Raw genomic sequence first — 19,814 nt, 5'->3', positions numbered from 1 at the left:
TTATAGGAGGATTTTTTTTGACTTAGTCAAAATTGGACTTTTACCCATTATAGTAATATGCTAATTCAACTGTGCAGGACCATTGATCACTTTCTCAAACATTGGAAGATTTTTGGTTGCTTTGATAGATAAAATAAATGTTTTTTGTGTTGAAAAATTAAGAGTTCAAAAAATAATTTCATGTTATACGATAAACAAAAATAATAATAAAATATTTTTTTGTCAACCCAATTATTCTTCCACTTCGTTTGTCAAACATTTGATATTCCAAAGTCAATATATGACTTATGTGTTTGGCCGTTGACTAATGCATGGTTAAGCTCAACATTACATATCTATTATATTTTAATTGTTCTTTGGGTTGACTTGACCGTAAATTCTAATTTCCGAATGATATAGCAATTAAGATTTGCAACGTCGTCCAATATGAATTGGTTGTGTCTCCCGTATGTCTTTTATTGCCACCTCACGACAAGAAATCCAGAGTTGAATACCATCTGACCGTGCTCCCAACACTGTTGTATTGAATCAAGACATCCAGTAGACAACACGATCGCGTTCAATCAATTACAAACATTCAGTAGCAACACGGTCAGGTTGTGCTTTCTAACACAGTCGTGGTACAGTGGCTGCACCCCAAACCTGAAAGACTTTATGATGCATAAAACTTTGAGAAACTATAATTTTTTATTCGAGTTAAACTATGGGACCTACAACCTATTAAATTGAAGAAAAGATCTATAACTCAATCTTGATCCGAAAAATATTGTATAAAGTATTTTCAAGGACTCTGAACTATTAGCGTTATTTTCATCTTTTACTTCATAGGATTTTTAGACTATTTAAACCTATATTTACATGTTATTAGGGATGATTATTATATTTTATTTTGAATCAACCTATTTGGTTAAACCTAGTGATGACTACTTCTTTTTGAGTTACGATTTTTGATGTTTTTTTAAAATTCCGTTGTAAAAAGGAGCCTCTAGAATAATCGTTATTCTATCTAATATTAAATTTCAATTAAAATTACCAAGATACACTGGAGCAGTTCTTAAATTTACCCCTGCTATAACAAAATGTCGACCTTATAATTGGTAAATAATCATTTTGTTGAAGGAGTTTTATAAATAATTGCTCCAAATATATATTTTCCACCAAAGATTATATAGATTAATATATAACTAAGATGGTTTCTGTTGACTTCAGATTGTTGACTTTTAACTAAAAGTCAACTTCTAAAAGTCAATTTTTGTGGCACCGGATGATGTAATGTGATTTGCAAATCTATTAATTTATGATCAAATTTCAAGATATAATAAATTCTTATTTCTTATATTAATACAAATATAATTGAAAAATATATAAAAATAAGTAAATTTATGAATGGCAAATTAAATTAAATGTAATGAAAAGATAACAGATGATTAAGAATTTAATAATTACTGAGTATATTTTAATCATATATTAATGAATTATATATAGGGAAAACGATAATTTATAAACTTTAAGAGGATAAATTTTCTCCTCTAAATATTATTAGTTAAGTGGTAACTTGATATTAGAGGTGCTCTAATTAATTAAATCTTCGGTATCGTTGGATATATCTTTGGTATAATGATCATGTGGATCGTTCAAATAAAATTTAAACTTGAGTTAACATCGAACTATTTCTTTTTAACCAAGAAGAATGGAATATGCGATCGTATGCGGTTTTATTAGAGGACAACCTCATACGGTTAAGGCCCCAAGTGAATTGACGAACCTACAATTTGAATTGATGGTTCAACTAACAGTTAACTGCTGATTCACTAGTATTTATTTTAAAAAAAATTATTTTTTTAAATTTTGTTTTAGATTTTTTTAATGAGAGTCTTTCATTTAATTATATTTTAGTGATCATATTGATGGTGTGATATAATATAAATTAACTCATTTGCTTTAAATTTTTCAACATATGACTATTCTACCTTTTTAATTTATTTATTTATCTTGAATTTTTAATATGAGACTATTCTACCATTAACTCATTAAATTTATTAATCTCATTTAACTCATTAATCATTGGTCTTATTATTCTATCTTTTTTATGTATTCAATATTGACTTTATGGAGAGTATTTAATTTTATGATATATCAAATAATAAATTTATAAGGATATAATTATTCAATAATATATATATAATATATATATATATATATATATGTGAGGATTATTATTGAACATATAAAATTAATCAAAAATTATAAACTCATGTGATACATATATCTCATCACACTAAAATATAATAATATTAATATTAGATTAAAAAAATATTGATATAAAAAATTGAGATAGTTTAGGGTTTAGTATAATATTTTTCTTGATCTACTTTCTCCGTCCACTTTTTGAAAGCTCAAATATTATTTGAAGATAGAAGGAAAATTAGAAAAAAAATAAAAATAATATACTTTTTAATACCAAATAAACTAACAAATTAATTGAGTTAATTGTCTTATACTCTAAATGGATAGATAAACAATTTAAATAAAATCATAATTTTTTTTATTTTTCATGGTTATAATTTTTTATATATTTATTAAAAAATAAAATATAAATAATTATTTTAAATTATCATGAATCGAATCGTAAGATGATTTTGAATCGTTCCTAACCATCCTTGTTTATCGTTTTATCGTTTTATTGTGAATCGTGAATCATCGTAAACCGTGAATATAACCAATACAATAAAGCTTAGGGTTTAATTTAAATGAGTCTCAAATATTTCACTAAAACCATATTTGTTTAAAATCTTAATTAATTCGACGAATTGATTGATGAGGCGGTAACGACCAGTCATTTTCAATCACATCAGGTGATGAGCTCGTGATGGCTAGCTAATTTTAACTGGAATAATATACAATTAATTAATGTTATAATTAGGTCAAACACATACATACATACATACATACGCATGCAGATCCCGCAGCCTTAGGGCATCAGATGCGACCCTACAAAATAATGATGTAGTAATAATTACGTGGGACAAATGATAATAAAACCAATGAAAACGCCTCCTCTCCCCCACTTTCCTGATCAGATATATAAACAAAATACAAATATATATGTTTCGATTTGAATACCAGGATGGGTTGAATTTCTGATAAATTATATATAGAAGATCTACTTTTTGAAAATTATGGCATGGTGAAATTACTCAGTGAAAGGAGTGTGCAGAGCAAAGACTGACTAAACTGATGGAGTAAATAGGATAAGAAAGACTCGATCGAAGGAGTAGACAGAAACAGAAAAGACTCGGCGGAAGGAACAAAGAAAATTCGACAGAAGAAGTCGATAACAAAGAAGCTAATTGCAAATAAATTAACTATCAAAGAGTCTTATGTAACAAAATCCACTGTAGGTAAATCAGCCATCAAAGAGTCTTCTGTAGAGAAATCGATCGTTAAAAAACATAGCAAGATATTGGAAGGGTCAAAATGTACCTTGGCCCCTTTCGCTTATTGATCATGTATGTATAGTTTTCAGACCCCTCCCACATCATATATAGATCGATCGATGCCTTGTGGCCAGAAGAGAAAAATAAAAGAAGAAAGAAGAAAGAAATTTGATGGTTTCATTAGTTAACAAGAAGGTTTGGGAGCTCTGAAACCCTAAGTAGTTCTTCCAGGTAATCCGCTCCCAGATCCTCGAGCTCCAGCACGTGCTGGATCGCGCGCTGCGCGGTCGACGCCTTGCTCTCCCGGCTCGCCGGCGAGGACCTCCGCCGCCTGAGCAGGTGCTTCTTCTTCAGGGCCATCACGAAGGAGCAATCGTCCTCGGCGGCGGCGGCGCTCCTACGCCAGCACTCCAGCTGCTGGCTGAGCGATTCCTGCACCCGCTCCATGGGGAAGTTGAGCACCGCCAGCCGCCCCCGCATCGACAGCGCCGCCTGGTCGTAGGCCATCGCGGCCGCCTCCGCAGTGTCGAACGTCCCCAGCCACACCCGCGCGCCGTTCCGCGACGAGTCCCGGATCTCCGCCGCGAACTTCCCCCACGGCCGCCGCCGCACGCCGCGGTACCCGCCTGTCGCCGGCTGCCCTCTCGCGCCGGACGAGGGCGGCCGATGCCGCCCCGACTCCGACTCTTCGCCGGCCGACGCGGCCTCGGAGAGCACGTCGAGGAGGGCCATGTCGCCGGAGTCGTTGACGTCGAAGGGGAGCTGGGAGGCGGCGCCGCAGGAGAAAGATTCAGAGGATCCGGACAAGAACTCGACGTTCATCGGTCGATCTATTTATAGGTAAATTTATGGGAGCAGATTCGATTGGGTCGACGAAAATGGGGAGGCCGGGTAGATTTATAGCTGGAAAAGGAATCAACAATCTCAAGTGACTCGGAAAAGTAAACGGGTGGAAGTTGGAAGGAGCGACAAAAACGGAAAGGGACCCACCGGGAGCTCACCTGGATAGGGTGACGTACGGCGGCTGGATACGACAAGATTTGATGACGTCACAAATGATCTGGGTGTGGATGCTGTCGGGGATCTAGCGCATGGCCGACTTGCCCTCGGAGGTAAGGCATGCGACAGAAAAGGAGAAGAAAACAACAGGCATTAGGTAGTCACGCTTAATAGGTGGAATTATCATCGTAATTTTACATCATTGATTTTGAGAAAATAAATTACAAAATTTATAATTGATCATGACAAAAAGATATTATTTCGACTTCGCTGAGAGATTAGATAGACACACAAAATATCTTTTAAGTTAATTAAAAGAATTAAATTTTTGATGGTAAGGATTTAATGAATAAAAATAGTAAAAAAAACTCATGGGGGCGAAGCTATAAAATAAAAAATAAATAAGAAGAGTAAATAATAATAATTATTATTATAATAAAGTGTGTTTTATTTTTTAAAGTCAATGTAAGTCAAAATGTAAGATCGATTAAGGTAAATCCATTCAGCTGTAAGTTAAAATGATTATAAGTCAATTTAGAATTTGTAGGTTCTTTAGGTAAATTTAATGTTTTTTTTAAAACTTAAATCGAATGTAAGATACTTGACATGTGCTAACATAATTTGTTAAATGAAAGAAGGTATAATTGGATTTTGCTTGAGTGAGGTACACTCAAACTTTTATAAAATGAGAAATGTAACACAGTAACTAAATCTAAATGAAAATGAATTATTGGAAATCTAGAAGTATAATCTCATTTTAATGTTGACAAAAAAACTTATACTAAAAACATAACAATCTCATCAGAGAAATTCAATATTTCAATTTTTTTATTAAAAACACTATTTTTTTAGTTGAAAATGTCCATCATAATATTCTCTTAGTCCATTTTAATTTAAAATGTTTTTTTTTGAATTTTGTAGATTTTGCTCTTATGATTGTTATTGTATATTTGTCCATAAAAGAATAGAGAAAAAGAATATAGTTGATGCGCATTTTACATTTTTACATTTATAATAAGAGGAGGCACATGATTTAAGCAAAAATATAGTGCATGATTGGGAAAAGAAAATCTTAAACTTATATTCTTTAGAAAATCTACCTTAAAATGATTGTGATCACTAACTTTTATACCAAATAAATAATAATTTGGTTTAACAATATGAAACGAAAGTATTAATAATGGATGGCAAAAGAAATGTTAAAGGAATGTCAAGTAGTCATAGTTCTAATACCGAAGAAAGGATAGCTATAATGATCTTGTTATACATTGGAAAGGATGCTAGAAGAGATGAACACAAGTAACAATTCCATGAGATCTGTCATAAGAAGTGATGTTGAAAAGCACATCAAATGAAAAAAGAATGTTAAATTGAGTTTGTTGCCATGGAAGAAAAAGGGACTAAGAATGTTAAGATATGGAGCAATAATGATGGAAAATGATTTATGATATTTGCATTAATATATTAACAAAGAAATTATTCATGCATATTATTAATATGTTTGATAACATATATATTAATGTTAGATAATATCAACTATTGATATTTGCATTGAAGATCTGACCAAATTTTTAAAAAATAAATAGATAAATTTTAATCATTGTACATATGAGATTTTTAATTTAAAAGCAACAGTGAAAATTCAAAAATACTTTTTCCTACTAGTCAAGGATTTTTTTTATTGTGAACAATAGTAAATTTTATGCATTTGATATGACATATTATAAACTACAAAAAAAATCATTTAGAACTCTAACCATTAGAGATGCCCTTACTTATGATGCATGACTGCTGATTAAGCTTGATTGCACCCTTAATCAATTGATCATGATTATGGTGTCACCTTAAAAATTAAACCCACCTAAATTATTAACAAGTAACGATCATTAAATATACTTTTATTGCCCCATAAAATATATGAAAAAAGATTTTATTTAACAGATAGTATGGTTTATGGAGAGCTTAAATTAATTAACACATGTTTTATAAGTTAATTAGTTGGATATGCGTGTAATTAATTAATTAAACTAATTGAAAAATGTTATTGCTGTCTGACATAAGTCAGTTTGGATCACTTCGTGTCATTTTCTTTCATTGGGAGGAGATAATTAATAGATAATAATGGAGGTGCATGTGATTATTACCCTTTTTTAGGTTCCCATGTGATTATTTAAGTTAATATATTTGCATGCGTTTGAATGTGTCATTCTGTCTGGATTTTTTTGTTGTCTGTGACAGCAGCCAATAGGGAAGCAACAAAGCGTGTTAGCATCTGATCCTTGCAATAAAATTAAACTACAGTTAATTAATAGAGCTCCCAAAAAATGATTGGTAAATTAAAATATTAAAAACTTCCTATTTGCATATAAAATTATCTCAAGGGGATACCTAAACCATTAAAAACAAAGAATCATAAAACAAATTCACATCCATACAAAATCAAGGGCATTCACAATATTTAACAATTCACAAAATAAAACATCACAAGAGACAAAATTAACATTCCCAATAACTCTTGTCTACAATTTTTTTGGGAAGTATGTCCAAAAGACATATAAACCTAAAACAGGGTCAGGGGTGGAGGATGACTATGTTTAAGAGGTGCTAAGGTTGGCTAACCGACAAGGATTAGAGTCACACTCTCATCTCTATGAGATGATATTAGGCCTGAAAAGGAATATTAAAAAGGAGTAGGATGATAGAATGCAAGAGAAGTGGGTAATAAACTCAGCAACTAACTAGAAATTAAGTTTCACTAATTAGGTATTCAAAGGTATTAATTGAATTTTTCTAAGTGGAGCATTTGTGTATTACAACTTCAAGTATTCACTCTCCTATATTTTACAAAGTGTGTTCAACATGGAACAAATGGTATCTAAAACTAATGTCACCATATTTTCTGTTCGAAACAAAGAATACATTTTTGATACAGAAAACCCCCATCCCGCTGTTGCTGCATAAACAATCGAATCTATATCTTACCTCTGTCCTCTTTTATCAACGCGAATGACGGCAGGTGATGGTGCTGCTTTGCTAGCACTTAGATTTCAGTTTGGAGAATCAGGAGGTCCGTTGTCAGCTTTTGATATCGGAAACTGTGTCCCGTCTTTGAGATGGCCCGTTGCTGTAGGCCAAAGCCATTTCAGAATATTTGGACCAAGAATCTGCCAGACAATTACGATCAATAAAGTCAACTCAATGAGAAAATTCATGACATAATCTGCAAAGTTAAGAAAGGATGTACCATGGAAAGATTCTTATATACACCAAGATCGAACCGATGACGATGCTTCTGGCCACTTTTCTTAGCCAGCCACATTGCTCTTACTGCAATTCGGTACTGGTTGAAAAATATGTAGGTGGATATGTCATTATCATGAAGTGAATTCATGACGCTGAAAGCTTCAACGTACAACTGACCTCTATGGTCGTAATGTTATGAGTCAGCAGATAAATGTGCCAGCCCAGTAGGGTGCTCAAAGCCAAGCTCAACAAAGATATAAGAGAACCAAAGAGGACCTGTCACCTGTTTTGTCAGTAATATTAATATGAAAAGAAAAGAGCTAGAAATGGAGAGAGAACAATTCATACACTCTGCTGTGCTAAATCAATTTTGAATTCGTATATCTGTGTAATGACCAATCAATGTTGTGTATTAGTATGGGTAAGATTATTGATTAGGCATTAAACATGGATGGTCAGGATGGTACCACGTTTGTTTTGAGAGTAGGGATAGGGATCACTTTGTGATCGTTGGTTCTGACCAATAGGAGCTTGGCATGTGTCCAAGTCAATTGAGGTTGTTATCAAGATAAGCTAGTCAACCATTAGTTGTGGACTCACCTTAGAAGAGTTGGAGCCATCAAAGGGGACTTGTCAACAGGGGAGGACTACAATTCTCTAAGCAAAATGGCACACCCCACCTTAGATATCTCCAACCTCATTCGGTCAGTTCACAAACACCTTCCGTTTCAACCCCACCAACTTCCTTGAAGCTCACTTTGTCTCAGTGCGCCATTCTGACTCACCTCATTCCAAAGGCATCAACCACCTAGCACAAAACCTAGCCTAGTTCACCTCAGACACATTACCTACAGCTTGCCTGAATTAGTTCCAGTAAACCAAGCTCCAACCACCTTGACCGGACTATAGTTGGCCCAAGCAAACCCAACTCAATTCTAACCTCAACCCGACCAAACTCCTACCAACTTAACCTCCTCCACAACCCAAAATCATAAGTCTGAGTTTGGAACAACATACTAGCATATTTCACTACCTATTTTATTTGACAATAACATATATCTTCCATGCAATATGACTAGAAGGTATGAAATTTCATTCATTGACTAAAATTGCATATGGATTTTATTATACTATATGGATTTTATTATACAACTGGATCTTCACTCAAAAGGAGAGCCTTGGCACAATGATAAGTTGCTGTCATGTGACCTTGTGGTCACAGATTCGAGTTGCGGAAAGAGCCTCTTGCAATGCAAGATCAGACTATGTACAATAGGTCCAATGTGGTCCAATCCTTCCCTGGAATCCCGCATTAGCAGGAGCTCCGTGTACGACACTGCCCTTTATTTGATCTTCACCCACCTAACATATATTAGGGAATTAGTAATCGTCATGTTCTGGAATCACCTCTTTTGAAAATGTCAAGGTTTGAGTTTTTCTAATGGGTAAAGAGTTGTTGTTGCAACTTGACTGATACATATGCTAATAAAAATTGAATGACAAGCCATGTAGCTCAAGCTCTCTTTGTTACAGTATATGCACTATTTGGGATGGGTTACAATAAATAATTAGCAATGTTTTAATTAGCTCAAATATAGTTGTCTTAGTCACCTCCTATCTCTTATTCCTTCAATTATAATCAGCTCAATTGTCTAGGTAAAAAAAAATATTGGCAATTCTTCGACATGATAATACCATCTTAATCTACATCTTATTTTATTATCCATTCAGGCTAGGCTATATCTACATATACTTAAGCTCCCTAGCTCACTGATAAAGCACCAAAAGAAAACTAAGGATTCCCAGCATGTATGAATTTTTGGATACCACAAGAGGAACTATTTTATGGGCTATACTACATTGATTTTGTGCCTTCACATTGTATATAATGGAGTAGTTTGGGACAAATTGATCTTGAAAAGTGGACGTGAACATTGATGAACAGTACGCTAGAGACATGGATATTCTAATATTAGAAACGATGATGTAGCACCTTTAGGGTATTCCATCATGCAGAGAAAAATGAAGTGATCTTGGATACAGAAAAAATAAAATCAAACTCAGAGCAATCCTGAAAATTAAATGATCTAAATATGGAGGAATTAATCAATAATCTAAATATGTTAACAAAATAATCATTAAACTTAAAAAAAATAACAATATCAGATATCAACAGATACAGCATTTTGTATCACATAAACAGGTTAAATCACTTTAAAATTACCTACCAAGCAAGATATAAAATCAACAAGAGTTCATTTCATGAAATAAACCGAATGCACTGAATTGTGCACTTACATAGAAAATCTTAGTATAGACTCCTTCAAAATTGTGATGATTTTCAAGAGTATTGATAAAAAACACCACCTGAGATATCAAACCAATCAGTTTATTACTTTTTGATCATGAACAAAGATAAAATACAAAAGGTCAAAATGCACAAGAATAAGGACACATGCCAGAGTTAGTTAGATATGGTGGGTAAATGCAGAAAAAATACCATGGAATAGATAGATGCCATGGCTGCATGAAAGACACATATAATGAAGGGTTTATAGTTCGCATATCCTACACAATTACTTATCCATGCACAATGATGATCCTGCAGCCAATTTAGATTGTTACACTGCAGCTTGTACAGAATAAACAAAGTTCAACATTGTTAATGAGCATAAGGTGTACCATACCTACCATTTTCAACACACACCTTCTGCAGACTCGACAGTGATGTGCTCGTGGTGGCTTGTAAATGCTGCATTTATCACAATATTTCAAGGATTCCCCCTGTTGACAACCATTCAAATACAAATGTTTAATACCGAGAACACAATGATCTAAACTACATAGATATGGACTTGCAAAGATAGCATGCTCCTATGTTGATGCAAATAAGGGATTGACAATATACCATCTAATAAGGGAAATAAATTGGTTAATAGCAAAAGATATTTCAAGTAGAGGATCAACATCTGCACATGCAAATAGTTCTAAATTCTAATTTTAGTTACATATATCTTGCCTAGAGTAGCTTACAACTGTAGATAGGATACTCAGAAAAGAAAAGGAAACTTAATGTTAACAGATCTTAAAATAGAGTACATACATTGATGGTAGGTTCAGAAACCATCTATTACAATAAGAAATTGTTTCCAAAGTTTTGTAGTCAGCTACATGGATTTCTGAGCCTATGTAAGACCATATCAATCATCAATAATACTTAGGTCCTTTAGGCCTTACAATTATGCTAATTATAATATTTTGGTTGCTTGGTATTTTGCGCACCTACAACTTTAGTTAGTTCAACTTGTGTGACTAATTTGTATCTAACTGCACAGAAAACCTAGTTTGGTTAAGCATAAAAGCTAAAAGGGCACTGCAATAGATGATTGTTTGCATTTCCTGACCCCGAGTAACAAGAAAAGAGTTATGCGATTTTAGATCTATTGAATAATGGATGATTAAGTCTAAGGGAAATAAAAGGCTTAGACAGATGTTCACCATAAATAAGCATCTGAAATTGGTGTTTGAAAGATTCAATAGCATTAATGGCTTCATATAGCGCACTCAAGAATCAATCTGTTTCAGTCCACCTCATCACAAACTGAATCAGAAGAATAAATCGACACTAACTATACATTTATTTCTAAACTCGAGGATTCTTGCAGGAAATTATCGCCATTTGGAACTACTTTTGCTAAAAAGGATAAGGATACTAATACAAATAATTAACGATCATCATTACTAGCTTGAGCAGCGCATACGCCACAAATCCTTTAGGATGTAGAAGAACCCAAAGGAGAAGATATTCAAATGTGGCAATGCTACTAGAGAGAGATCCGAGAAAGTCACTCCAAACAACAAATGTATACAGTGAATCTAAAATCTAAGCAATATGACAAATAGCATGCATATGGCATCGTTTGTCATAATCAAGTCATCCACAGACATATAGTAGGACTTCCGAACACTACCATATCGTTTTCAACAAACTCTCAGTTAAAACACCATGATACTGAGTCCAAGTTCTACCTCATAAATAAATAAAAAACAAACAGGAATTAAGGTAAATAATAACTCACAAACTTCAGAGGGTCTTCAGTTTCGGGGGCGAAAGAAGAAGGAACGCTTCCCGGATCGGTGAGCACAGCCACGAAGAAGGAGAACAGGCACATGAAGGCGAGCCAGCTAAAGACGCAGGCGTTGAAGCGGCCGGCCGAGGTGCTGAGGCCGAGCAGATCGTCGAATAAGACGAACACCGTTATGTAGTACACGACTCCCATGAGCGAGATCACGGCGATAACCGGCGACGAGGCCAATCTTCCCTTTCCTCCCCCCATCGGCCTCTCCCGGATCTGACAGAGAGAGGAGGAAAGGAACGACGAATCTGGCAGAGAGGAGGAAAGGACCTTTTCTTCTTCCATGGGATCGGCCGTCCATAGACGCAGCGGGGACACGAATCTTGAAGGGGATATCGATCACTCTAACTCACGGTTCAGCTGCACGATTATTGACGCAGATCAGACGGCCGAAAAGAGGACACTGTGACTAGGCGTGTCCATTAAATTACCGAACCCGATAGCGATTGACGTCGGGATGAGTCAGTAGTGGGCTTGGGCCTGGATAAGGCCCATCATTAAATTTTAATAGGGATGATGTCATCTAATAGTAGAGCGGTTAAACAGACTAACTCAGTAGCTTGGGCCTGGACAAGGCCTATCATTCATGCGTCGTAATCAACTGTAATTTCGTTATCCCATTTTCTCACAGATGATCGTGAGACCAATCGTAAATTAAGCGCTAAATGACGGATCATACCTGTTACAGATGATGAAAAGGACAAGTTAATTAACTAAAAATTCATCATACAAAGAGACAGAGCAAACCAACCTACTAATTTGATGAATTGAAAACTTTCCAACTCAATTCAAGACAGATTACGAGAGGAACCCACGTATCTGTCAAAAAATAAAAAATATTAAAAATTTAAGTTTGGATTACAATTTAAATTAATCAAGTTAAAATTTTTAAATTTGAATTGTATTTTAGACGGATTCACTAATTTATTAAGTTTTCTATTTTAATTTTAAAATTTAAATAAATTAACTTTCTCAATTCGTCCAATCCAAGCCCGCTACGGGCCAACCCATGTAAGTCGCAGACATAGGCGGATCAATTCATCTGAATCCATCTTAAAATATATTAATAAAATTTTAACTCAATCCGCCTAAATTGCTTGATGAAATCAGTCATTCGACGAATCAACTTAAATTGACGGTTATATCTAATAGTAATCAGGTACCTACGCCCATTTAAGTAAAATATACATTTTCACTAACATTGTTTCTCTCATCTAAACAAAGTATAATTATTGGGGCTAATTTAATAGAAAAAAAATGAGGATGAATTTAATTGAAAAAACAGGTTAACCATCGATCTCTTTTTAGTTGAACATCTTTTGGATCCATTAAAATGGCTTAAACCAATGGGTTAGGAAACTAAAACAAGGAGAAAAGACACCCTAACCCGAGTTAGTCATTTGTTAAAGTTCTTACTCAAGTAGAAATTTAGGAAGAAAAGAAAGGTAAAGAGGTTGAGAGAATGCTACTCACTTATTACCTTTCCTGCATTGCCTTTCAAATAAATGGATGAAAATAAATATCGGATAACATTATTCTTTCACTTTATGTTATTTTTATTTGTTTTTCTTGTAGAAAACACAGTAACTTAGTTAGGTTTTTAATATAGTGCTTAAGAAAAAAATTAACTAAAAACTAAAGAAAAGAAATTAATTCGAATTCATAAATTCCCATAAAAATAAAATGAGGTAATTGTCTTAAATAATTTAAAAATATGATTTCCAATATCCATAAATCATTATCGCACAATTTTTGCCATGTGAACTGTATACCACAAAAGTATCAAATCTTAATAAATGATGAATTATTGATTATATTGCATTAAATTTAAAATTAGAAAAGCAAATTTCTAACTAATAAATATCAATTATTTAGCTTGGACCACATCCACTTTATTAACAATATAACTATTATTCTTTTAGAGTGATGCTTCTTGTCACAACATATTTCCGTCACAAATTTGTGATGGGAATCCAATCACAATCACTCATTCAATCACAATCATCCATTAACTACGATATAATCTAATTTTAAAATCTCTTTTATTAGTAGCTGTTGCACAATGAGCTAAAGTTTCATGCATGTACCAAATCTTCCAATAGAGAATTCTCCTTAATTAATTTTTTAAAACAATGAGCTAAAGTTTGATGCATCTGTTGCTTCAAGTCGTTCATAGATGCAATCCAAAGCTCCCCACAACAGAGAATATTATAAACATCCATAACATCATGTTACTCTTGCTCAGACCATGGAGTTTTTCCTTCCATAAACATTAGATAATAAGCTTTTATCTGCTCTTCAAATAGATGTTAAATTTGCAACTTCTATGGTTAAGGTATTTAGCTAAACATCATATTGAATAACTAAACGAGAGATAAAACTTATATCTGAAAAAAAAAAAAGTTAAATAAAGAACCAACCATGAAACTGGAAACAATCAACAACCATAAATGAAAACCTTCTGATGTATTGGAGTGCATTAGAATCAGAATCAGAATCCTACAACACAATGAGAAATGATGCACAGTGACAATAATCATATGTCCCAATTACCTACAGAAGTTGTGCAACACAACCAAATAGCATTAGCAAATCTCCACCTTTATCTTGTAGAACAGATGAAATTAGTTAGGAGAGTCAGAAGGGCCGACATGATCGTCAAAAACAGAGTTAATTTTTTATGGTAAACTAGCAATTTGTGGTTGTATCTCATCAAGACCATATGTAAATTTGGAATGAGAAAATGAGCCATCCAAAAGTATGAGTACCATTTGCATTTGGCAATTAGGAGTATGAAATTGTGTGAATAAAAAGAGGGAAAACAAGGGAGATAATATTATGATTAAACCAACTACAAGATTGGGAAACATACCCAGAGCTTCTTGCTAGAAAAGAATGACTCTTTCATTTAAAGGAGTATTATCCAAAGTAGAGGTGCACTTGAATATTGAAGGTATTTTTTCTAACTTGTAGAAACTACTTGGGGGTGGAGGCGCAGATACCTAGAAGAAAAGCATGGGAAATTTCCAAGTGGCATTTCAGCTCTTACATGAAGATATCTAGAAGGAGCACACCTTACATACCCATTCCATTTCCCCTCAATCCCATGCTAATTACTTGGTGGATTGCCACTAGCTCAATTACTTTTCTTTTAAAGTGGTAGGCCTGTTTGATAACCCAAGTGACAGGAGCCTAGACCCAAGAACAGATGTAAGGAGGTGAATGGATAGGTGACTCAACCCCTTTTAAAGGTGGTCAAAACCTTGAAGTAATTTTGGCAGCTACTATCAGTAAGTCATGAGTGTAAACCTCCACGGTTAACATTATATCATCTCATCAAAGAATACAGCTCAGGGTCCAAATGATTTATAAATGTCTTAAGACCTTCAGATTAAAGTTATATGACAATTACAAAGCAAAAACAAACAGCAAAACAACCAAATTGCAATTTTCATAAATGTAAAGACTATCGAAAGACTTCCATTTCTAAGAAAACTGTCCCTAATAATCCATATGAAAAGTCATTGACATCAATATCCTTTTTCGTAAAAAGAAGAGGAATTCCTCATTGCCGCTTCTGAATAGAAAATCTAAGCTCTGATTGATTTGATAATACAGGATTAATGATCCTAGTTAAAATCCAAGCGTGCCTTCCTCTTTTCGCTCGCATCGCTAAATACCTCATGGAACAAAACTATCGACTTTTTCAAACCAAAGAGGAAAGTACAATGGAATAACTCACATGGATATCTCTTGAAAGCGGATGCGAGGCTAGCACGCCAGTGCAGGTCCGATCCGACTCCATCAGAGAGTTTGTCCGCCGCCGCCCCGTTCGCCACCTCCGCAGCTGCCTTCGACGACGTGGTGGCAGACTTCCCTCCCCTCCTCGCCGCCGCTGCCTTCTTCTTGCTCGCGTCCGACACCATACTCCTGCTCCAAGCCACAGTCCAAAAACCAACAAATACAAACACACACACACACACACTTCCCAACAAATCCACAGACGAACCGATCTTAGCTATCGACTTACAGGATCTAGAAGAGATACCGATTGAAATCTAACCGAAGAAGGCTGAGGGGGTGGCCAACCGATCTAGGGTTCCTCCTCTTCCGCGAACGTTTGCCCTTTTATTGCTTGCCATACACCATTACTAACTAAATGAACAATAATTTACCATAAAAAGTATCAATTGTGCACTCGTCAATGCACGTCACTGTTGGAGTTGTGCCGAACCGGGAATTGCCCAACCCGACCCAGGCCGGAGCCGGTCGAGCCTTCCACAATTCTCACAATCCTTACTCCCTTCGACGCTCGATGATGCAGTCGCATAATAGTTCGCATGCAACAGTTCGCCCGGGCGCGGCGCACGTACGCGACACTGTGGGACCCGAATCTGTGGTCCCAAGTACTCCAACACCCGACAGCGAATGCAGTAGTAGAGCAGTGTCTGCCCACGTGGTGACCAGTGACTCACGTGTTGCTGCTGTAGGCGGGAGGACCGGCCCCACGTTTTTTGTCTTCCCCAGCGCCCACATCCAGCGACCGAACTCTCGCACGCGCACGTGGGCACACGTGGAAGCATCAGGAGGAACGATGGCAGCGCGTAAGATTTCATGCCCCTTGCGAATGATGCCGTTATTTTCCTTGATGAACTATGAACAGCTAGATCACTGATTTGCACAAAAAAAGACATGAATTATATGGATTTGCAGGACTCTGCCTAACTTAAATCAAACGAACGTGAAGAAACCGAGTTAGCTGCCTGCCATGATTTCCCTTCGCACCACAGACAGCATCTCCCTCTTCACAAATCTTGTCTCCCCTAATTCACAAGGGGGCCCGCCAACCACCTTTCACTTTCACTTAATTAACCCTTAAACCAGCTCCTAATCCCCCCTCTAATTAACCCCTAATCAAAAGTGGGCAGCCTTCTGCCCTGCTATTGCTCAGGTGGTCCAACGAAACGATTCAATAGGTTGTCTGATTTTGCTGTCGGTTGTATGGTTCCAAACAGGTTTTTGCTGCGGTGGCGGCACGGTATTTATGTGGTCCCAGGGGGACTCAGTGGAATATGCGGTGTCAGAAAGTTGTTTCGTGGTTGAATGAGGATGTGGGATCGTTTTCAGAGTCAGGAAAAGATAACAAAAAGTAGTCAGTGGGGTGCCGCATGGGCACGGTTTGATTCTGGACCCGACGTCGCACCACGGTGTGAACTGTGCGGGTCCCGCAAAGTGGAGGTGGGGCTCAACGGGTGTACCCGGTGCTGTATCACGGTTCTGCATAAAGGGCGTCCGGTTAACTCCCCGCAGCGATTCCCGTCTTCGACGAGGGAGAGAGAGTGAGCGAGGGAGGGAGAGAGATGTTGGAAGGGAATCGTCGCCGTTACTGCGGAGGCGTTGCGTCGCTTGCGTCGGGTTCCTCGGCGTCGAAGGCGACGGCGGCGGAGCGGGATTTGTCGGTGGAGGATGGAGTCGCGGCGGGAGTAGCCGACGGGGAGGAAGTGGAGAATGATCGAGATGACGAAGAGGGGTTGGAGCTAGGGTTGACGCTGGGAGCGGCGAGGAAGTCGAGTCCGCCTCCGGTGCCGTGGGGGTCGTGTTTGCGTATCCTGACGGCGAAGGACCTTCCCTCCTTGGCGTCGCTTGCTCCCCCGAGGTCCCCCTCCGCCTCCTCCGTCTCATCGTCATCCGTCACCAACCTGAGCAGCGGAGGAACCGGAATGAAGCGAGCGGCTGAGTCAGCTTCGCCGCATGTCGGTGGTTCTCCCCAGCCTCCAAGGTTAGTCTCATGCTCTTCCCTCACTTTTTTAAGTTGATTTCTCTTCACTTTAGGTCTGTTGCTTCCTCGAGATTCTTTCGCTTTTTTATTCCCATTATCACTCCACTGTCTCGGTCATAAAAGTAGTCCTTTTTTTGTTCTTCATTGCATAATACATTAAATGGCGGTTGAAATACACCTTGTAATGTTAGAATTGGATTTTTGAAATGTGTACTATTTGTAAAGGACTTTGTAGTGAAGGAACGATGAAAGCTATGCACTCTATCTTTATCTCGCCTTTTCAGCTTATGTTGTTATTGATAACCTGCAAAAGAGTTTGCTTTTGTTCAACTTGACACTGATACTCTATGAATTGATGTTGGAGCAGTCAGATGGTGGTGGGATGGCCACCTATCAGGACATTTAGGATGAACAACTTCTTTAACCAATCCAAAGACAACACCCCTGAAACTACTACTGTTGCTAGCAAGAAGATTAGTGCCAGTAAGGACCAGAGCCAAAAGGATCAAGGAAGTAGAAGAATGGGAATGAGAAGTTCAATGTTTGTTAAAGTTAAAATGGATGGTGATCCTATTGGTAGGAAGGTGGACCTTGCCGTCCATCATTCTTATGAAGCGCTTGCAGTTTCGCTTGAGCTCATGTTTCAGAAGCCCATGATGACTACAAACCTTCCGGCTGCACTTGGTAAGCATAAAATCGTTGTTGTTGCATAGTTATTCACATATTTCCCTCTGTTCAAGTGAATATTTCTATGCCTAGTTATGCAAAAACACTTTTTTTTTCAAGATAGAGTTGAAGCCAGCCAGTAGCACGTCTGACTCTTTAATTGCAAGGATCAGTTCCAGTGATTTGAACTGTAGTTTTTCTCTGTCAAGTTAATAGGCTAATGTTATGTAGAAATAAGCCTTGTTCAATTGAGATCGCAGAGGAACCCAGTGTGGATATTTGTTTTTCAATAACTTGTGGCTCATCATTTTTCAATTTCATTTTGATCTTTACTGATTACTAATAATGTTGGGGTGTTTGGTGGAGTTTTCATTTGGTTGCTGGTGTTGATTTAGATGGGGCAAAGGCTTTGAAGTTAATGGATATCTCTTCTGAGTTTGCTCTCACTTATGAAGACAAAGACGGGGACTGGATGCTGGTTGGAGATGTTCCATGGGGGTAGGCTTTCCTTCCTGATGATTCCTACATCTATCGACTGCAGTTTAGCTAACCTAGCTGCTTTGTATTAAGGACCGTCAGTCTAAATTTCTTAGCTTATGTTTCTGATCCATAGCCTTCCTATCATTGCAGTAGTTTTACTACTAACTCTTCTTTAGTTAACTTTTCTCATTTCTTTTCTTTTGTCAACCATTTGTTTGTTTCTTGCACTCATCAGTTTAACTTCATGACATACAGAATGTTTGTCGAAACTGCCAAGAGACTTAGAATCATGAAGATCTCTGATGCAACTGGTCTTTGTAAGTGAATTCTTATTCAATAGGTCAGTCGCAAGCCTTTGCTTATGCATATAGAAATTGTTTGAATCCTCTCTCAATTTTTTATTGAAATAATAGTCATCTTTCTCCCAAAATACATTGTTTTAACCTGAATCAACTATTTGTCTAATGTGAACCTTTGAGATATCTTAAGTTAGGCAAACTTGTTGCAGCACGATCAACAGGAAGAAATCCTTCGTGTGTTCTGAAACCATATGGAGGCAGTATGTGAAGAGGAAGGAAATTTAGACCCTGGAACATATAGAGGAGAGAAAAGAACAGAAGAGTCAACTGTTGCTCTGGAGTTTGGATCTTGGCATTGTTTTATCGCTTCAGAATCAGATAGCGAAAAAAAATGCCCTTTTTGCTAAGTAGTTAATTTGGTAGATTATTATGTGTTTTGTGAATTCTGTGTAGTTTTGTTGTGGATGATCAGTGTATTAACGATTTACATATTGCTTGTAAATATTCCCATCTTTTGGTTATGATAACTACATCTCCTTCTCATTTGTTCTCAGTTCTTGTTTTTTCCTTTGGGTCTTGTTTATTTGAGAGGATGGATTATCTTATCAAGGGGCAATTTGTTTACTTCCATGGAAAGTTAAGCGGATGGATTAGTTAGAAAAAATTGAGATGAGGGATCGTTTTGGATCTGCCCAAAATGTTTTGCGAACTAACATCTTCCAAGTAGGTCGAATGGATGAGTCGGACGAGATGGGTGATCTAGTAGTGTTGGGTC

The 19,814-nt window shown here is 36.5% G+C and overlaps 3 protein-coding genes across 4 annotated transcripts; 1 reads left to right on the top strand and 2 right to left on the bottom strand.

Moving 5' to 3' along the window:
• Positions 1 to 3,492: 3,492 nt before the first annotated feature.
• On the bottom strand, positions 3,493 to 4,289 carry LOC141838795 (ethylene-response factor C3-like). Its single transcript, XM_074726373.1, has one exon. It carries the CDS (start codon positions 4,257 to 4,259, stop codon positions 3,618 to 3,620), a length of 642 nt encoding a protein of 213 aa, XP_074582474.1. The 5' UTR covers positions 4,260 to 4,289; the 3' UTR covers positions 3,493 to 3,617.
• A 2,906-nt stretch (positions 4,290 to 7,195) lies between these two features.
• LOC141838794 (putative protein S-acyltransferase 15) lies at positions 7,196 to 12,078 on the bottom strand. The gene is made up of 7 exons (XM_074726372.1): positions 11,759 to 12,078; positions 10,371 to 10,463; positions 10,180 to 10,281; positions 9,978 to 10,046; positions 7,857 to 7,955; positions 7,681 to 7,776; positions 7,196 to 7,600 (listed from the first exon to the last, which is right to left on the bottom strand). The coding sequence occupies exons 1-7, from the start codon at positions 12,014 to 12,016 to the stop codon at positions 7,484 to 7,486; spliced, it is 834 nt and encodes a 277-aa protein (XP_074582473.1). The 5' UTR covers positions 12,017 to 12,078; the 3' UTR covers positions 7,196 to 7,483.
• Positions 12,079 to 17,147: 5,069 nt separating this feature from the next.
• Positions 17,148 to 19,572, top strand: LOC141840425 (auxin-responsive protein IAA10-like). 2 transcript variants are annotated; one of them, XM_074728406.1, is made up of 5 exons: positions 17,148 to 17,594; positions 17,962 to 18,278; positions 18,656 to 18,758; positions 18,996 to 19,057; positions 19,249 to 19,572. In XM_074728406.1, the coding sequence occupies exons 1-5, from the start codon at positions 17,176 to 17,178 to the stop codon at positions 19,305 to 19,307; spliced, it is 960 nt and encodes a 319-aa protein (XP_074584507.1). In that variant the 5' UTR covers positions 17,148 to 17,175; the 3' UTR covers positions 19,308 to 19,572. The 2 variants fall into 2 exon arrangements, with proteins under 2 accessions (XP_074584507.1, XP_074584508.1); XM_074728407.1 differs by having other exon boundaries at positions 18,996 to 19,080.
• Positions 19,573 to 19,814: the final 242 nt, after the last annotated feature.

This window comes from Curcuma longa, chromosome 11 (assembly GCF_044706935.1).
Source record: "Curcuma longa cultivar G26 ecotype Majalengka, Jawa Barat chromosome 11, ITB_CL_G26_1.1, whole genome shotgun sequence".
In the NCBI taxonomy this organism is placed as follows: domain Eukaryota; kingdom Viridiplantae; phylum Streptophyta; class Magnoliopsida; order Zingiberales; family Zingiberaceae; genus Curcuma; species Curcuma longa.
Note: the sequence above shows the minus strand (reverse complement) of the source record. Positions and strands in the feature narration are given on the sequence as shown.

Coding starts and splice junctions, on each gene's coding strand:
- LOC141838795 (XM_074726373.1), bottom strand. CDS start 4,259: ATGAACGTCGAGTTCTTGTCCGGATCCTCTGAATCTTTCTCCTGCGGC.
- LOC141840425 (XM_074728406.1), top strand. CDS start 17,176: ATGTTGGAAGGGAATCGTCGCCGTTACTGCGGAGGCGTTGCGTCGCTT. Junction 18,759..18,995: donor GTTGGAGATGTTCCATGGGG/GTAGGCTTTCCT, acceptor CATGACATACAG/AATGTTTGTCGAAACTGCCA. Junction 19,058..19,248: donor CTCTGATGCAACTGGTCTTT/GTAAGTGAATTC, acceptor AACTTGTTGCAG/CACGATCAACAGGAAGAAAT.
- LOC141838794 (XM_074726372.1), bottom strand. CDS start 12,016: ATGGGGGGAGGAAAGGGAAGATTGGCCTCGTCGCCGGTTATCGCCGTG. Junction 7,777..7,856: donor ATAACATTACGACCATAGAG/GTCAGTTGTACG, acceptor TTTTTCAACCAG/TACCGAATTGCAGTAAGAGC. Junction 7,601..7,680: donor TATATAAGAATCTTTCCATG/GTACATCCTTTC, acceptor ATTGTCTGGCAG/ATTCTTGGTCCAAATATTCT.